The following is a 15101-nucleotide window of genomic DNA, read 5'->3' as shown; positions in this document are numbered from 1 at the left end:
CACGGCAGGCTCGCAGAGGATGCGGAGCAGAGGCGGAGGTGAGCTTGGGCGGGGGGGTGGGGCGGGGAGCTGCTGGTGGGTGCTCCAGCCCCTTTTCCTTCTCTTACACAGCATCCGGCTTTTTCTCTTTCCACATTCAGGGTGTTTCAGCTCAGCCCAAAGGGCCCAGTTCAGAGTCTTTCTGTGAGTGCTTTTGTCTTTGTCCATGAGCAGGCCTGCGGCTGGTCTGGCCTGTAAACACGGGGCTGGGCCAGGTGGGAAGGCGTCGATTGTTCTCACTCTTGTTTGAATCATGGTGTTTGGACCCAAATCCTCACCTACCATCATGACCTTGGGCCCCAAATCCCCCATGACACATGATGTTTGGACCCAAATCCCTGCCCAGCATCTTGACATTGGGACCCAAATTGCCCCCCACCCCCGCTTATTTGATTTTTTTTCACAGTTTTGGGGAGTTAGTCACAATTTTGGATGGGTTTGTTGGCAATTGCCTGGCTCCGACAGTTTTGGAACACAATACTCTGCATTTTACGTCTCCCTTCTGACAAACCCCTTGCCGTAACCATTCTCAACTTCCGGCAGACAACATGGGGATTTTTTGTAATATTTTTAGAAAGCCTCAGTTTCCCCCAGGGGAAAACAGCTCCAGTTTGCTCTCAGGGCAGACCAAGAGGCACAGAGGTGTGCCTGTGGCCACGCTGTCTGGGAGGAATGAATACGGTCATTCAGGGACTGCTTGAAACTGACCTAGATCAAGAAGGGGTTCAAAGAGACAAAGCAAACTTCACACCCATCCTCCGAGCAGACTGCCTGCAATCCTTCCCCAAACCAACGTGGTTCCCCTAAGCTACACACACACAGAGCCCCAGGAATCTATGTAAGCTTCCTGGTGATAAAATCCCTCCTTTACCTGTAAGGGGTTAAGAAGCTCAAATAACCTGGTTGGCACCTGACCAAAAGGACCAATAAGGGAAGAAGATCCTTTCTAATCTGTGTGGGGAGGTTTTGTATGTGCTCTCTTTGTTGTGCTCTCTCAGGACAGAGAGAAGGAGCAGGCAGGAAAAAAAACGTCTCCTAAAACCCTACCTGAAATAAGCATCTAAGATTACAAAAATTGTAAGTAAAGCAAGGAAATGCGTTAAATTAACTTTTGTTTTAGCTTGTGAATTTTCCCAATGCTAAGAGGGAGATTTAGGTTGGATATTAGGAAAAACTTTTTCACTAGGAGGGTGGTGAAACACTGGAATGCGTTACCTAGGGAGGTGGTGGAATCTCCTTCCTTAGATATTTTTAAGGTCAGGCTTGACAAAGCCCTGGCTGGGATGATTTAGTTGGGGCTTGGTCCTGCTTTGAGCAGGGGGTTGGACTAGATGACCTCCTGAGGTCCCCTCCAACCCTGATATTCTATGATTCTATAATTGTATGATTTATTCCTGTTTTTTGTAACTTTGAAGTTTTGCCAAGAGGGGAATCCTCTGTGTTTTAAATCTTATTACCCTGTAAAATTACCTTCCATCCTGTTTTTACAGAGGTGCTTCTTTTACTTTTTTTCCCTTCCCAAAAAAGACATCCAGAGGAAAGTAATACATACTGACTTTCATGGATTTTGCCACCTGATGGCCAGAAGCAGTAGCTCTAAGCAACACTAGGGCTAAAAGTGTGTGTCAGGCATTAACAGACATTTTTGCCAGGGTAGGTTGGCCCTCCAACATCCTTACTGATTCCGGAACTAATTTCCTGGCTGGGACCATGAAAAGCCTTTGGGAAGCTCATGGAGTTAACCACTTGCTTGCCACTCCTTACCACCATCAAACAAATGGCCTGGTGGAGAAGGTCAATGGCTTTGGGGGCCATGGTACGTAAATTTGTGAATGAGCACTCCAATGATTGGGACCTAATGTTGCAGCAGTTGCTCTTTGCCTACAGGGCTGTGTCACGTCCCAGTTTAGGGTTTTCACCATTTGAACTTGTGTATGGCCGTGAGGTTAAGGGGCCATTACAGCTGGTAAAGCAGCAATGGGAGGGGTTTATGCCTTCTCCAGGAGCTAACATTCTGGACTTTGTAACCAACCTACAAAATACCCTCCAAACCTCTTTAGCCCTAGCTAGTGAAAACCTAAAAGATGCTCAGGAAGAGCAAAAGGCCTGGTATGATAAACATGCCAGAGAGCGTTCCTTCAAAGTAGGGGACCAGGTCATGGTCTTAAAGGCGCTCCAGGCCCATAAGATGGAAGCATCTTGGGATGGGCCATTTACGGTCCAAGAGCACCTGGGAGCTGTTAACTATCTCATAGCATCCCCCACCTCAAACCTAAAGCCTAAAGTGTACCATGTTAATTTTCTAAAGCCCTTTTATTCCAGAGAATTAAAGGTTTGTCAGTTTACAGCCCAGGGAGGAGACGACGCTGAGTGGCCTGAAGGTGTCTACTACAAAGGAAAAAGTGACGGTGGCGTGGAAAAGGTCAACCTCTCCATGACTCTTGGGCGTATGCAGCAACAGCAGATCAAGGAGCTGTGCACTAGCTATGCGTCGACGTTCTCAGCCACCCCAGGACGGACCAAACGGGCATACCACTCCATTGACACAGGTAATGCTCGCCCAATTAGAGCCCAATCTTACTGGGTGTCTCCTGAAGCCAAAACTGCTATAGAACGGGAGATCCAGGATATGTTACAGATGGGTGTAATCCGCCCCTCTGGAAGTGCATGGGCATCTCCAGTGGTTCTAGTTCCCAAACCAGATGGGGAGATACGTTTTTGCGTGGACTACCGTAAGCTAAATGCTGTAACTCGCCCAGACAACTTTCCAATGCCACGCACAGATGAACTATTAGAGAAACTGGGACATGCCCAGTTCATCTCTACCTTGGACTTAACCAAGGGGTACTGGCAGGTACCGCTAGATGAATCCGCCAAGGAAAGGTCAGCCTTCATCACCCATGTTGGGCTGTATGAATTTAATGTGCTCCCTTTGGGGCTGCAAAATGCACCCACCATCTTCCAAAAACTTGTAGATGGTCTCCTAGTGGGATTGGGAGAACCTGCAGTCACCTATCTTGATGATGTGGCCTTATTTTCTGATTCATGGGAAGAATATCTGGAGCATCTCTGGAAAGTCTTCGAGCGCATAAGGGAGGCAGGACTAACTGTTAAGGCTAAAAAGTGTCAAATTGGCCTAAACAGAGTGACTTACCTTGGACACCAGGTGGGTCAAGGAACTATCAGCCCCTTACAGGCCAAAGTGGATGCTATCCAAAAGTGGCTTGTCCCAAAGTCAAAGAAACAGGTTCAATCCTTCTTAGGCTTGGCCGGTTATTACAAACGATTTGTACCGCAATACAGCCAAATCGCCGCCCCACTGACAGACCTAACCAAAAAGAAACAGCCAAATGCCGTTCAGTGGACCGAAGAAGGCCTTTAACCACCTTAAAGTGACACTCATGTCTGACCCTTTGCTAAGGGTCCCAGACTTTGACAAACCTTTCCTAGTATCCACTGATGTGTCCGTGCACGGTGTGGAAGAATTTTAATGCAGGAAGGACCGAATCAAGATTTCCATCCTGTCGTGTTTCTCAGCAAAAAACTGTCTGACAGGGAAAGCCACTGGTCAATCACTGAAAAGGAATGTTACGCCATTGTCTATACTCTGGAAAAGCTACACCCACACATTTGGGGACGGCGTTTCCACCTGCAAACTGACCATGCTGCGCGGAAGTGGCTTCATACCGTCAAGGAAAATAACAAAACACTTCTTCAGTGGAGTTTAGCTCTCCAAGATTTTGATTTCGACATACAACACATTTCAGGAGCTTCTGACAAAGTGGCTGATGCACTCTGCCATGAAAGTTTCCCAGAATCAACTGGTTAAAATCTTCCTTGAAATGTGGAAAATATTGTTAGTTTTTATATAATCAGTAGTATATCTAAAGGTGCATGTGTCTTATTCACTCTGTTTTCCCCTAGAGCTTCTGGAAGAAATCACAGCCAGTGTGCAACAGGCTGTCCAGCACCATGTGTGATTTGGGGGGCGAGTCATAAATATAAAGGGAAGGGTAACAACTTTTTTGTAGCAGTAGTATAAAATCCCTCTTGGCTGGAGGTACAGAATCACTTACCTATAAGGGGTTAAAAAGTTCAATTAACCTAGTTGGCACTTGACCAGAAGGACCAATGGGGAAAGGAGATACTTTCAAATCTCAGGGGGGGAAAGGTATTGTTTGTGCTCTCTTTGTGTGTGCCCTCTCGGACAGAGAGGGGGACCAGGGCAGGAAAAAACATCTCCTAAAAAGATCCTGAAATGATACATCTAAAATTACAGAAATTGTACGTAATAGCAAGGAAATGCGTTAGATTATCTTTTGTTTTAGCTTGTGAATTTTCCCTATGCTAAGAGGTCATTTTATTCCTGTTTTGTAACTGGGAAGCAGAGTCAGAGGGGAATCCTCTGGGTTTTAAATTTTTTATTTACCCTGTAAAGTTATCTTCCATCCTGATTTTCCAGGTGTGATTCTTTTACTTTTTTTAAAATAAAATTCTTCTTTTAAGAACCTGATTGATTTTCAGTGTCCTAAAAACCAGGGATGTGGTCTGTGCTCACTTTGTTAACCTATTGGTTGGTATATTATTCTCAAGCCCCCACAGGAAAGGGGGTGAAGAGGCTTGGGGGGGATATTCGGGGGGGGGGGGGGGGATAGGACTCCAAGTGGCCCCTCCCTGAATGTTTGTTTAAATCACTTGGTGGTGGCAGCGATACCATCCAAGGGCAAGGAAAGGAATTTTTGCCTTGGGGAAGGTTTTAACTTAAGCTGGTGGAATATAAACTTAGGGGGTCTTTCATGCGGGTACCCACATCTGTACCCCAGAGTTCAGAGTGGGCAGGGAACCCTGACAGGGTCCCTGTCACTCCAGGCCCTGCACAGACCCCTGCCCCTGACTGAGATCAGGGATCCTGAAACACCAGGCCCTGCACAGACCCCCCCCACTGACTGAGATTGGGACCTTGTCACACCAGGCCTTGCACAGACCCCCTCCCCCCCGACTTAGATCGGGTCCCATGACACGCCAGGCCCTGCAGAGATCCTCCCTGACTGAGATCAGGGCCACGTCACACCAGGCCCTGAACAGGCCCCCCCGACTGAGATTGGGGCCCCAGTCATGCCAGGTGCTGCATAGACCCCCCCCCGACTGAGATCGGGGACCCATTGTTCCAGATGCTGCAGAGACTGACTGCGATTGCGGCCAGGATGTGCCAGCCAGGGTTGTGGGAGGGTGGGAGGGTGTGAAGTTTTGGGGGATTGGGCAGAAGTGAAGGAGCCACGGCAGGGTAAAGAAAAAAACTTCTCTGAGCTCAATGGTGGCGGAGTGTTTCTATAGCCCCCCCATGTACCATCCCTCCCCGCCCACTACCCCCCTTCCACCAAACTGCTGTGGGGGCAGGAAATCTCTCTGGTGCCCCTGGCTGCTGGAGGCCAACGAGAGAGAGCAGCATGGGAGGCTGCTCCCTGCGATAGCTGCCAGGGAAAAGTGCTCCACTCCCTGGAAGTGGAGGGGAGCAGAGGGAGGTGCAGAAGAACGGGCCGGCCGGGGGGATCCTGACCCCAGAGCAGTGGCCAGCCGTGGGCACTGAGCACCGGACAGAAGGCCCAGCCTGGCTACCTCCAGCAACGGGACAGTCCCAGGAGAACCTGGGCAGGTGGCCCCCGGACTGGGGATGGCTCCACAGGGCAGGCCTGATTCACAGCCCTGACTTCTCCTCTCAACAGCTATGGTCCAGCAAGGACCTGATCTCAGCTAAGCCACATAAGCGGTGTGGGGGGGGGCGGGGGAAGGATGAGGGTCCGTGAGCTTCTGCTTTCACTTTCCCGTACTTCACAATTTTAAACAGGAAAATGCTGGGGACAGGAGATAAGGGCTCAGGGGTGCCGTGGCTTCTTGAGGCACACGACTGGTGGTCTGGCTGAAATCACACCCCAAACCCACGGGGCGGCTCCAGCTGGGTATATAACTTGCTGCCTTGAAGCCAGGGGCTGTCTGCTCCGCTGGCTGGAGGCTGAACTGGGCTGTCCCAACCCAGAGCGTCTGTGGGGCAGGATCATGGTGGGGCTCTACTCCCAGCTGGCCCTGCTGCTGCTGGTGGTGTTGCTGCCATCCCCAGCGCATGGTAAGAGAGACCAAGGGATCCAGAGCGATGCAGAGCCGCGGGGAACAGACCACAGAGGACGACCCTGCAGCCTGGGGTGGGGAATAGATCTGAGGGGGCAATCCTGTTCCCGGGGGGGACTCGACTGGACGAGACAATCCTGCCCCTTGCAGGGGGAACTCACAGGAGGGGACAATCCTGCCCCCCTCGGGCTGGAATCGACTCAGGGGGATGATCCTGCCCCAGTAGACTGGCTCTGCCTCTTTCCCAGGGCCTGGGGTCAAGGGTTTGTGGGGACGTGAGCAAACCAGGTTCTGTGCACTGAGGGGCAGAAATGATGTGCCGGTCCCCAGGCCCTGCTGTGAGTGAGCCCTCCACCCTGAGCCCACCTCTGAGGCACACACCCCCGGGGCTGGCATGACCCTTCCAGCCCCTCTGACTCACTCCCACAGGAGTCCCAGCCCCAGCACCCTCTCAGCTTCTGCTCCCGAACCCTCTCCCGCCCTTGGGCTTTGCAGGGTGGAGGGAGGACGTGTGGCCCTGAGAGAGCTGGGAGCAGCCCCCTTTCATCTCATGTCAGCATTCACTCTGAAACCTACTGATGCACTGTAGCCACCTACGATTTGAGGCAGAGTATTTAGTGTATGGGAGGAGCTGTGGGACAGTGGATGGGGCTTTTATTCCAGCTCTTTTCCCCACCTTCCACTCTCCCCAATCGGACCCTAGTGATGCTTCTCCCACAATGGCCCTGACTCTGTCATGTCTCCCCAACATTTCCATTTCCTCCGCAGGTGCAGAGGAGAGTCAAGACCAGCCAGGTAAAGAGTCTGGACTTCTGGGTTCTGTCACCCGCCCTGGGAGTGGGGGGGGAGTGGGGTATGGGCGGGGCTGGGAGCCAGGACTCCTGGGTTCTATCCCTGGCTCTGGGTGGAAGATGTGCACTTTGTCCCATGTTCACATGGCGCCCCTGTTTTGTGCAGTGTTCAGCCGTATCATAGAGGGGCAGGATGCCCAGGAGGGTCGATGGCCCTGGCAGGTCAGTGTGCAGTTTTTTGATGCCAAAAAACGTGACTACCGCCACATCTGTGGAGGCTCCCTCATCTCAGCCCAGTGGGTGGTGTCAGCCGCTCACTGCTTCAGTTGGTGAGTAACCCAGGCAGGGGGTGATGACTCTTCCCTGGCCTCCTGCTGTGCATGAGTTCCCCAACTGCCCTCCCCCCCCAGAGGTGGCTGCATCTCAGCATCCCCCTGTCTTCCCCTTTTCTTTTTCTCTCCTGCAGCTCTCAGTCCTGTTCCCAGTACCGTTTGGTGCTGGGGGCACACCAGCTCCTCAACCCCTCCCCAAATCAGATCCTGGTCAATATGAAGCAGATCATCCTCCACCCCAGTTTCAATAAGAAGACCAAAGTTGCTGACATCGCCTTGGTGAGGCTGGAGAAGCCCGTGAAATACACAAAGTTCATCCGGCCCATCTCCCTGCCGGGGGCCTTCCGCCAGTTCCCCGAGAAGATGAAGTGTTGGGTCACCGGCTGGGGAAAAGTTGAAATGACCAGTAAGTGTTAGAAGTCTCAGAGAGGCACTGGGAGTCCATAATTGTTAGGGGGTTGGGGAGAGCAGTTTCCGGCTCTGCCCCACCCCTGCTCTGCCCCCTCCCCAGCCCCATTCCACCCCTTCTCCCAATCCCCCTCCCCTGAACGACGCAGCCTGGAGGGTTAGTGGGGGCCTGATGCCAGCAGCAGGAGTGGAATCGCCCCACACTCACCGGCGGTGGCGGGAAACGGAGTGACCGGCCTCCCAGCCAAGTCGCTCCACTTCCCACCACTGCCGGTGAGTCCAGGGAGGCGGGCCCGACCCCTGCTGCCAGTTCCAGGCCCCCCACTAATTCCCCGGACCACCCTGGGCCCCACAGGGCCCCCCAGAGCATGGGGCCCAGGGCAGTTGCCCCAAACCATCCTATGGACGGGAGGGCTCTGGTGGTCATGGATACTGTGACCATCTCGGCTGACCTCCTGGAGAGCAAAAGGCAGAGAACATCCCTGATTGAATTGCTGCTCAAATTAGACCAGATCTCTTGGATCTGGATTTACAAATTGCCTGTGATGGAGAACCCACCACGACCCTTGGTAAATTTCCCACTGTTAAAAACTGACACCTTATTTCCAGTCTGAGTTTGTCTGGCTTCAACTTCCAGCCACTGGATCATGTTAGATCTTTCTCTCTCAGCTGAAGAGCCCGTTATTAAACACTTCTTCGCATTGTAGATACTTATAGACTGGGCTCAATTCACCTCTCAACCTTCTTTCTGTTAAATCAAATCAATTGAGCTCCTGAGTTAGAGGCTTGGGGTCCCAGATGATCGGGGCCATGTGAGTGTGTGTGTGGGGGGGCAGCACTGCCCCCTGCTGGAGGGGATTGTGTGTGTGTGTCTGTGTATTCCTTGTGGGGCACCACACAGGGACATGCCTGCACTTAGCCATAGTCTTCATAGACTTGTCTCCAGAATGGCACAGGCATGGGGGAAGCTGCCCACAGGCACAAAGGGCTCGTCCGGACCCCGGCCCACGGGGCGCAGGAATAACCCTGACACACTCCCGGTTGTCCCCCTCCAGAGCCTCTCCCAAAACCCAAGACCCTGCAGGAGCTGGAGATTCCCATCATCAAAACAGCAGTCTGCAACGATCGTTACAAGACACTGGCTCCACACTCACCTCTGGGTCCAAACGTAATCAAACCCAGCATGATCTGCGCCGGGTACATGGACAGCCCCAAGGGATTCTGCAAAGTGAGAGCCTTTCCTCCCAGCTGATTGTGGGTATTACAGCACCGCTGCCCAGACCCCAGGCGAGATCAGGGCCCCCTTGTGCCAGGTGCTGCCCAGACCCCAGGCGAGATCAGGGTCCCCTTGTGCAAGGCGCTGCCCAGACCCCAGGCGAGATCAGGGCCCCCTTGTGCTAGGTGCTTCCCAGACCCCAGGCGAGATCAGGGTCCCCTTGTGCAAGGCGCTGCCCAGACCCCAGGCAAGATCAGGCCCCCTTGTGCAAGGCGCTGCCCAGACCCCAGGTGAGATCAGGGCCCCCTTGTGCCAGGTGCTGCCCAGACCCCAGCCGAGATCAGGGCCCCCTTGTGCAAGGCGCTGCCCAGATCCCTGACACAGGTCGCTGCTCTTTGTTGCTTAGACTGGGTATGTTCTCTGACCCCCTCATCCAGCCTTCACTCTCACTGTGACAGCGATGGGAATTGGGGCCCTGACCCCCGTTTCTCTCTCTAGGGAGACTCCGGGGGGCCTCTGGCCTGTCAGCAGGACGGCACCTGGTACCTGGCTGGAGTCGTGAGCTGGTTTATGACCAAATATGTGCATGGAACCATCTGTGCTGACTGCAGGTTCCCCGGGGTCTTCACCCGGGTGACGGCCTACAACAGCTGGATCCGGAGACACATGAGAGGCACGGCCCCTCTGCCAGAGTCTCTCCAGCCGCGTTGATACTCGCCGCCCTCCTCCTCACCGCCCCGTGAGCCGCACACGGACCTGCCCCTGGCACTGCCAAGCCAGCCCCTCTCAAGATGTCTATAGACCGCCCCCCTTGACACTGGGTTTGGGCCCCGTGTTGCTGGGGTCTGTGGGACGCGGCTGGGAGAGGCTGGTGGATGGAAGCACAGGGGCACTATGCGGAAGGCGAGGGCAAAGGGTGGGGGGTTATCTCCTGCCTTTCCTACAGCTCTGACTGGGAAGCTGACGGGGAAGGGCCCAGGAGCCGCTTTGATCCCATGACTTGTGCTCTGAAAATCTTCAATAAATCAGCTTTGCAAACTCTGTCTCCTCCCCAAAGCAGCTGGTGCCACCTCCCGCTAGGACCATTCCTGCCATGGCAACAGCCTCCCATGGGCTCCATGGGTTGGTATTAGCTGTGGGTTGGCAGAGCACAGGGGCCGCCCATCGCGCTGGGCGCTGCAGACATCCCCGTCCGAGATCAGAGCCCCTGTCATGCTGGGCGCTCCACACACCCACCCAATCAAGATCAGGGCCCCCATTGCGCCAGGCGCTGCATATACTCCCCCCATACGAGAATGGGGCACCTGTCACACTGGATACTGTGCAGACCCTCCCTACTGACTGGGAACCCCATCACACCGGGAGCTGCACGGATCTCCTAGACCAAGATCGGTGCCCCATCGTGCTAGCCACTGCCCAGACACACAGTATGAAACAGTCCCAGCCCTTACAATTAAAGACAAAAGATACCATCTGGAGACACACAGACAGACGGAGAAGCACCAGGGAACAACGGGACAATGCTGGTCACCGTGACGGGCTTTGTTCTCGGCCCACTGTCACTCACCCACCACCCTGGTAGAACTCCCTGCTGGGTACTCACCGGGCTATGGTGGGAGGGTCTCAATGCACCGGGCGCCAGGTGATTTAATCCTCCTATGGCTCAACAGAGTCCGGGCATGGCCCCTGGCTGGGTCCCCAGGTCCCCCCTGTGCAAAATTGTGGGGTTTGAGCATTTAAAAATTGTTTTTGATTTATTTTAAATTTTCAGAGTTGTGGGAAATTATGGAGAAGGGGGTCAGACAATGTGGGGGTCTGACAAGAATTAAAAGCTGAAGCTTTAGAACTGTCCAAATCCAGATTGTCAACCTCCCTCATCAAAAAAGTACAAAGTCAATAGCCTTAAAGCAAAGTCTTTTCTCACTGTGCCTGGTGGCGTATTTCGATGCTCACCAATGGAAATATTTCGGTGGTGATCTGTGTGTGTGTGTGCAGTGAAATCAAGGTGCGGGAGGCACCAGAAGGAGATTTGAAGAAGAGCTCTGTGTAGCTCGAAAGCTTGTCTCTCTCACCAACAGAAGCTGGTCCAACAAAGGACATTCCCTTCCCCACCTCATCTCCTATATCCTGGGACCAACTCAACTTCAATACTGCTAACAGCTACGGTGAAACCGACCTTTACCGATACAACTCAAATCCTTCCAAGGCTGGGAGCACAGGAGCTCAGGCGAGGTGATCACAACGGTCCTGTATGGCTTGAGAATCGAGGCGTTTTTCTCTAACCTTTTGGACGTGACCCAGGAGGCATCCTGGAGATCACAGAAAGGGATCACAGAAAGCAAAGAATAGGCCTGGTTCATAGTGCCAATTTCTCCTCCAAAGGGAAACCGCTTGGAAGTCAGATAAACCGCCCGGGGGCCAAAATGGGGAAACGGGTGTAAACACTCTGCTGCCGATTCCACTGCAAATCTCTGGTCCTCGTGGTGGAGGGGAGGAGAGATACGGACCCCGGATCAGAAGTGCCGGGGGCTTCTCAGCAGAGGGCCACAGGGTTAGGGGGGACCCCAAGGGTCATCTAGTCCAACCCCCTGCCGAGAGGCAGGATTTGTTCTGTCTCAACCATCCAGGTCAGATGGTTTACGCAGCCTCTTCCTGAAACCGTCCAGTGAAGGAGCTTCTGCATCCTCCCAAGGCATCCTGGGAGTCGGTCCATTCCCCTGTCCTGCTGTTCTTACCCACCGACTCACACAGCCAGGGTCCGGCCCAAATCACCCCCCATCTTCGAGCTGCCCGGACCCAGGGCTCAGGTGGGGCTGGCCCATGAGGGTGGGAGGGGCTGTGCTCCCAGCTGGCCTGGCTGCTGGTGCTGGTACATGTCACAAGCTAAGAGGGGACCAAAGCATCCCATCTAGAGAGACTCAGACTTATAGGCAGGGAATAGCCTGGAGGGGCAAATCTGCCCTTAGGGGGAATAGACTGGAAGGGGCGATTCTGCCCCCCTGGGGATGGTGGTGTGTCCCCCCTCCCCTACCCCCGTGACCTGCCCCAGCTCGCTCTGTCTCAGCGGACTTTTCACTGGCAAAAATGAAAGTAAAACCTCAGCTGGTTTCTATTTCCTCCTGCCCAGCAGCCGGGCTCTGACCCCGAAGGAGATTGGCTACCAGGCCATGGGGTGGGGGAGGTGTAGCCACAGGGGAGGCTGTTAATAGCCACTGGTAGGTGGGGGCAGCAGGACGGGGAGCTAGGTCTCCTGGGTTCTCTCCCCAGCTCTAGGAGGGGAGTGGGGGTTAGTGGGTTAGAGCAGGGAGGGCTGGGAGCCAGGACTCCTGGGTTCTCTCCCCAGCCCTGGGAGGGGAGGGGGGAATGGGAGTGGGTGGGGGGTGTAGAGTTCCTGGTGCTCTTTCTTTCATAAAATGGAGGTAAAATTGGTTGTCGAAACCTTTTGCCATTTGTGGGATTTCTTTCCACTTGGTCTGAGACAGCTCAGAGAATTGCCATTTTTCAGCTGACAAACGTGTCCACCGAAATCTTTCATCCTGCCTTACCTTGAAGTGGCCTGGGGCAAGGAGCTCTCTGCAGCCCTCTAGTGATAGAAGTGAAGAGTCAAGGGGTGAGGGATGAGTCCAAGGATCAGCTGCTTGTACCAGATACACTGAAAAGGGACATGCCATGATCTTAAAGTTACTGGACATTTCAGGGGTGTAAAACCTTAGCCAAGGGAAGGGCGAATTTCTGCTGGGTGGATTTTAATGCTTCTTGCAAAAGAGAGCTCCCCTAAAACAGGCAGACCCCCTGTGCGGCGTTAACTTGAGGGGGCACCAATGAGGCACGCTGCTGCTGATGATGATGTGGTTTGGACTTTGCCTCAGACAGACTCTCGTGAAGAACGTTGGCTGGTCGCTATGGACACCTTTGTTGCCGGCACCCAGTGCCGAGAGGCAAAACAACAGCAGGGGTTCATTGCCCGGTGTGCGTCACTCAATAATCACAACGGGGTGGAGAAGCAGAAAAGTTTATTTGCAGCAGCAAACAAGGTACAGGGAGAATAGAATCTCCAATCCTGCACATCAGAGCAGGTCATTACACACACTTTTATATTCCTTAATGCTACTGCACTACACATCAGCCAATCAAAGCTTTGCACAAATGCTCTGCCTTCCTTATATGGGTTACAACAATGTTTATTTCCTGCAACTTCTAACAAGCATTCCTAGCAACTTAAACAACCAGCGCATTCTGTCTGGCCTTGTAGCTCTCTCTCCTATTATCTTTAACTTGGCGTCAGCAAACCTTACACTATAAGGCATTATCTGTGGCTGCAACATTGTTTTAAGAGCAAAAGAGCTTACTCAAACCAGCCAGGCCTGAATTCTATTAAGGGGGGTTGAGAAGAAGCCCTTAGGCCTTCAGCAGGGAGACCTCCTCGACCCTTATGGCCTTCCATCCCCTCGACTTAACTAGTGGCCATGCCCTGGGGTCTCCAACAATTCCCTCCTTTGAGAATACTCATTTCTATTGTTTGAGTCTTCTCATCTTTATTTACTTACTAGCGGGCTATGCATAAAATTAAAAATTTCAAAACTATGCAAAATAAGCATTTTTACACAGAACCACATACAACACAGTAAACAGAACATGATTAATACAGGGAAAAAAACTTAAATAATAGTCTAAACAACCCATTTAGCCACGGGGAAAGGCCCCAACCAGAAAATAGAGAGCCTAGCCAATCCTCCCCAGTTTGCTGATGAATGCCCTTTACCAGCTGCTTTAGGCTTTGTAAATCAGCTTCTACGGATGGCCCTGCATCTGTTATATTAAAGCAACACATCCCTGCAAACTCCTGGCATAGGTGACCATGGCGTAGAAGCAAATAGTCCACAGCCAGCCCGTTCTGTAGCATACCCTGACGTACTTCCCCTAACTCATGTGAGAGTTGGGCCAAGACGGTTGGAGTTAAGTTAATGGCCTTTGCCATCGTGCAGGCAAGGTGCTCTACTGCGTGATAATTATGCACCAGAAGCCCAGGGATACCAACTAAAGAAAAGGCCAGAGCTGCTGCCTCACTCTCTGAAAATAAGGTTACCTCTGACCTACAGGTGGAATCAAGGGGAATAGCATCCCTTTTATGGCGGGCAGATAACTGCGGAGGGTATGGAAAAATCAATGGGGCCATGCAACCAAGAGAGCAGGGACCCCCAGAACTATTGGCCGGGACATAGGAATACGCATGTCTGCCACATATAAGGAACCACCCTGCTGGCAATTTCATGTGCCCGTAGGCAAAGGAGATTTCCACACTGTTATTACATTTAAGTTCTTCATTGGTGAGGTTTTCCCCAATGTGAGTAGCATTTACAAACCCCATACAAGAGGGGGCAAGGGTTGTATTGGCTAGGTAATAAGAAAACATGGAGGCATCTATGATCTCCAAACAGTCATATTCCTGTTTCTCAGTTTCTGGTAAGAGGGTGGCAGGGTTAAGGGATGGACAAGGCTGCAGCGTGACCTCAGGGTTCTCTAAGAGCTTTGCTTGGTATCTTGCCATACACGCTTGTGTGAGCCAGAGGCCGCCCTTAACATCCAGTAAAGTGCGTACCATGTGTGGTGTAAAAACCTGTATTGTTCCCCCTAGGGTCAGTTTCTCTGCTTCTGCCAGGTCAGGGCGGTGGCTGCCACTGCCCGCAGGCATGCTGGCCAGCCCTTGGCTACTTGGTCCAGTTGTTTAGAAAAATATGCCATCGGACGTTTCCATGCTCCTAGCAGCTGTGTGAGTACTCCCAGGGCCACCCCCTTTCGTTCATGTACATACAACTGAAATGGCTTGGAGAGATCTGGCAGACCTAGAGCCGGGGCTTCCATCAGCTTTCTTTTTAGGATTTTAAATGCCCTGTCAGCCTCTGGGGTCCAATGAAAGGGGTCACGGTCTGCTCCTTTTACACAGTCATACAGGGGTCTAGCCCATAGTCCAAACTCTGGGATCCATATCCTACAGAAGCCTGCCATCCCCAGAAATGCTCTGAGCCGCTTGCGATTACTCGGGATAGGAACTTGGCATATGGCTTCCTTCCTCTCATTTGAAAGCTGGCGTTCCCCCTGCCGTATGTAGAACCCAAGGTACTGTACCTGCGGGAGAGCAATTTGAGCCTTACTTCGTGCTACCCGATATCCTCGGAGTCCCACAAAATTCAG

The 15101-nt window shown here is 52.7% G+C and overlaps 1 protein-coding gene across 1 annotated transcript; it reads left to right on the top strand.

The window, feature by feature from the left end:
• Positions 1-5888: 5888 nt before the first annotated feature.
• Positions 5889-9856, top strand: LOC140912307 (serine protease 27-like). The gene is given in 7 exon segments (XM_073346524.2): positions 5889-5936; positions 5938-6160; positions 6931-6957; positions 7120-7282; positions 7420-7691; positions 8749-8921; positions 9408-9856. Coding segments are annotated over 7 exon segments (1119 nt in total). The 3' UTR covers positions 9621-9856.
• Positions 9857-15101: the final 5245 nt, after the last annotated feature.

The sequence above is a fragment of the Lepidochelys kempii genome, chromosome 6 (assembly GCF_965140285.1).
Source record: "Lepidochelys kempii isolate rLepKem1 chromosome 6, rLepKem1.hap1, whole genome shotgun sequence".
Classification (NCBI taxonomy): domain Eukaryota; kingdom Metazoa; phylum Chordata; order Testudines; family Cheloniidae; genus Lepidochelys; species Lepidochelys kempii.
The sequence above is the reverse complement of the archived record's forward strand: the minus strand, read 5'-3'. Positions and strand labels throughout refer to the sequence as shown.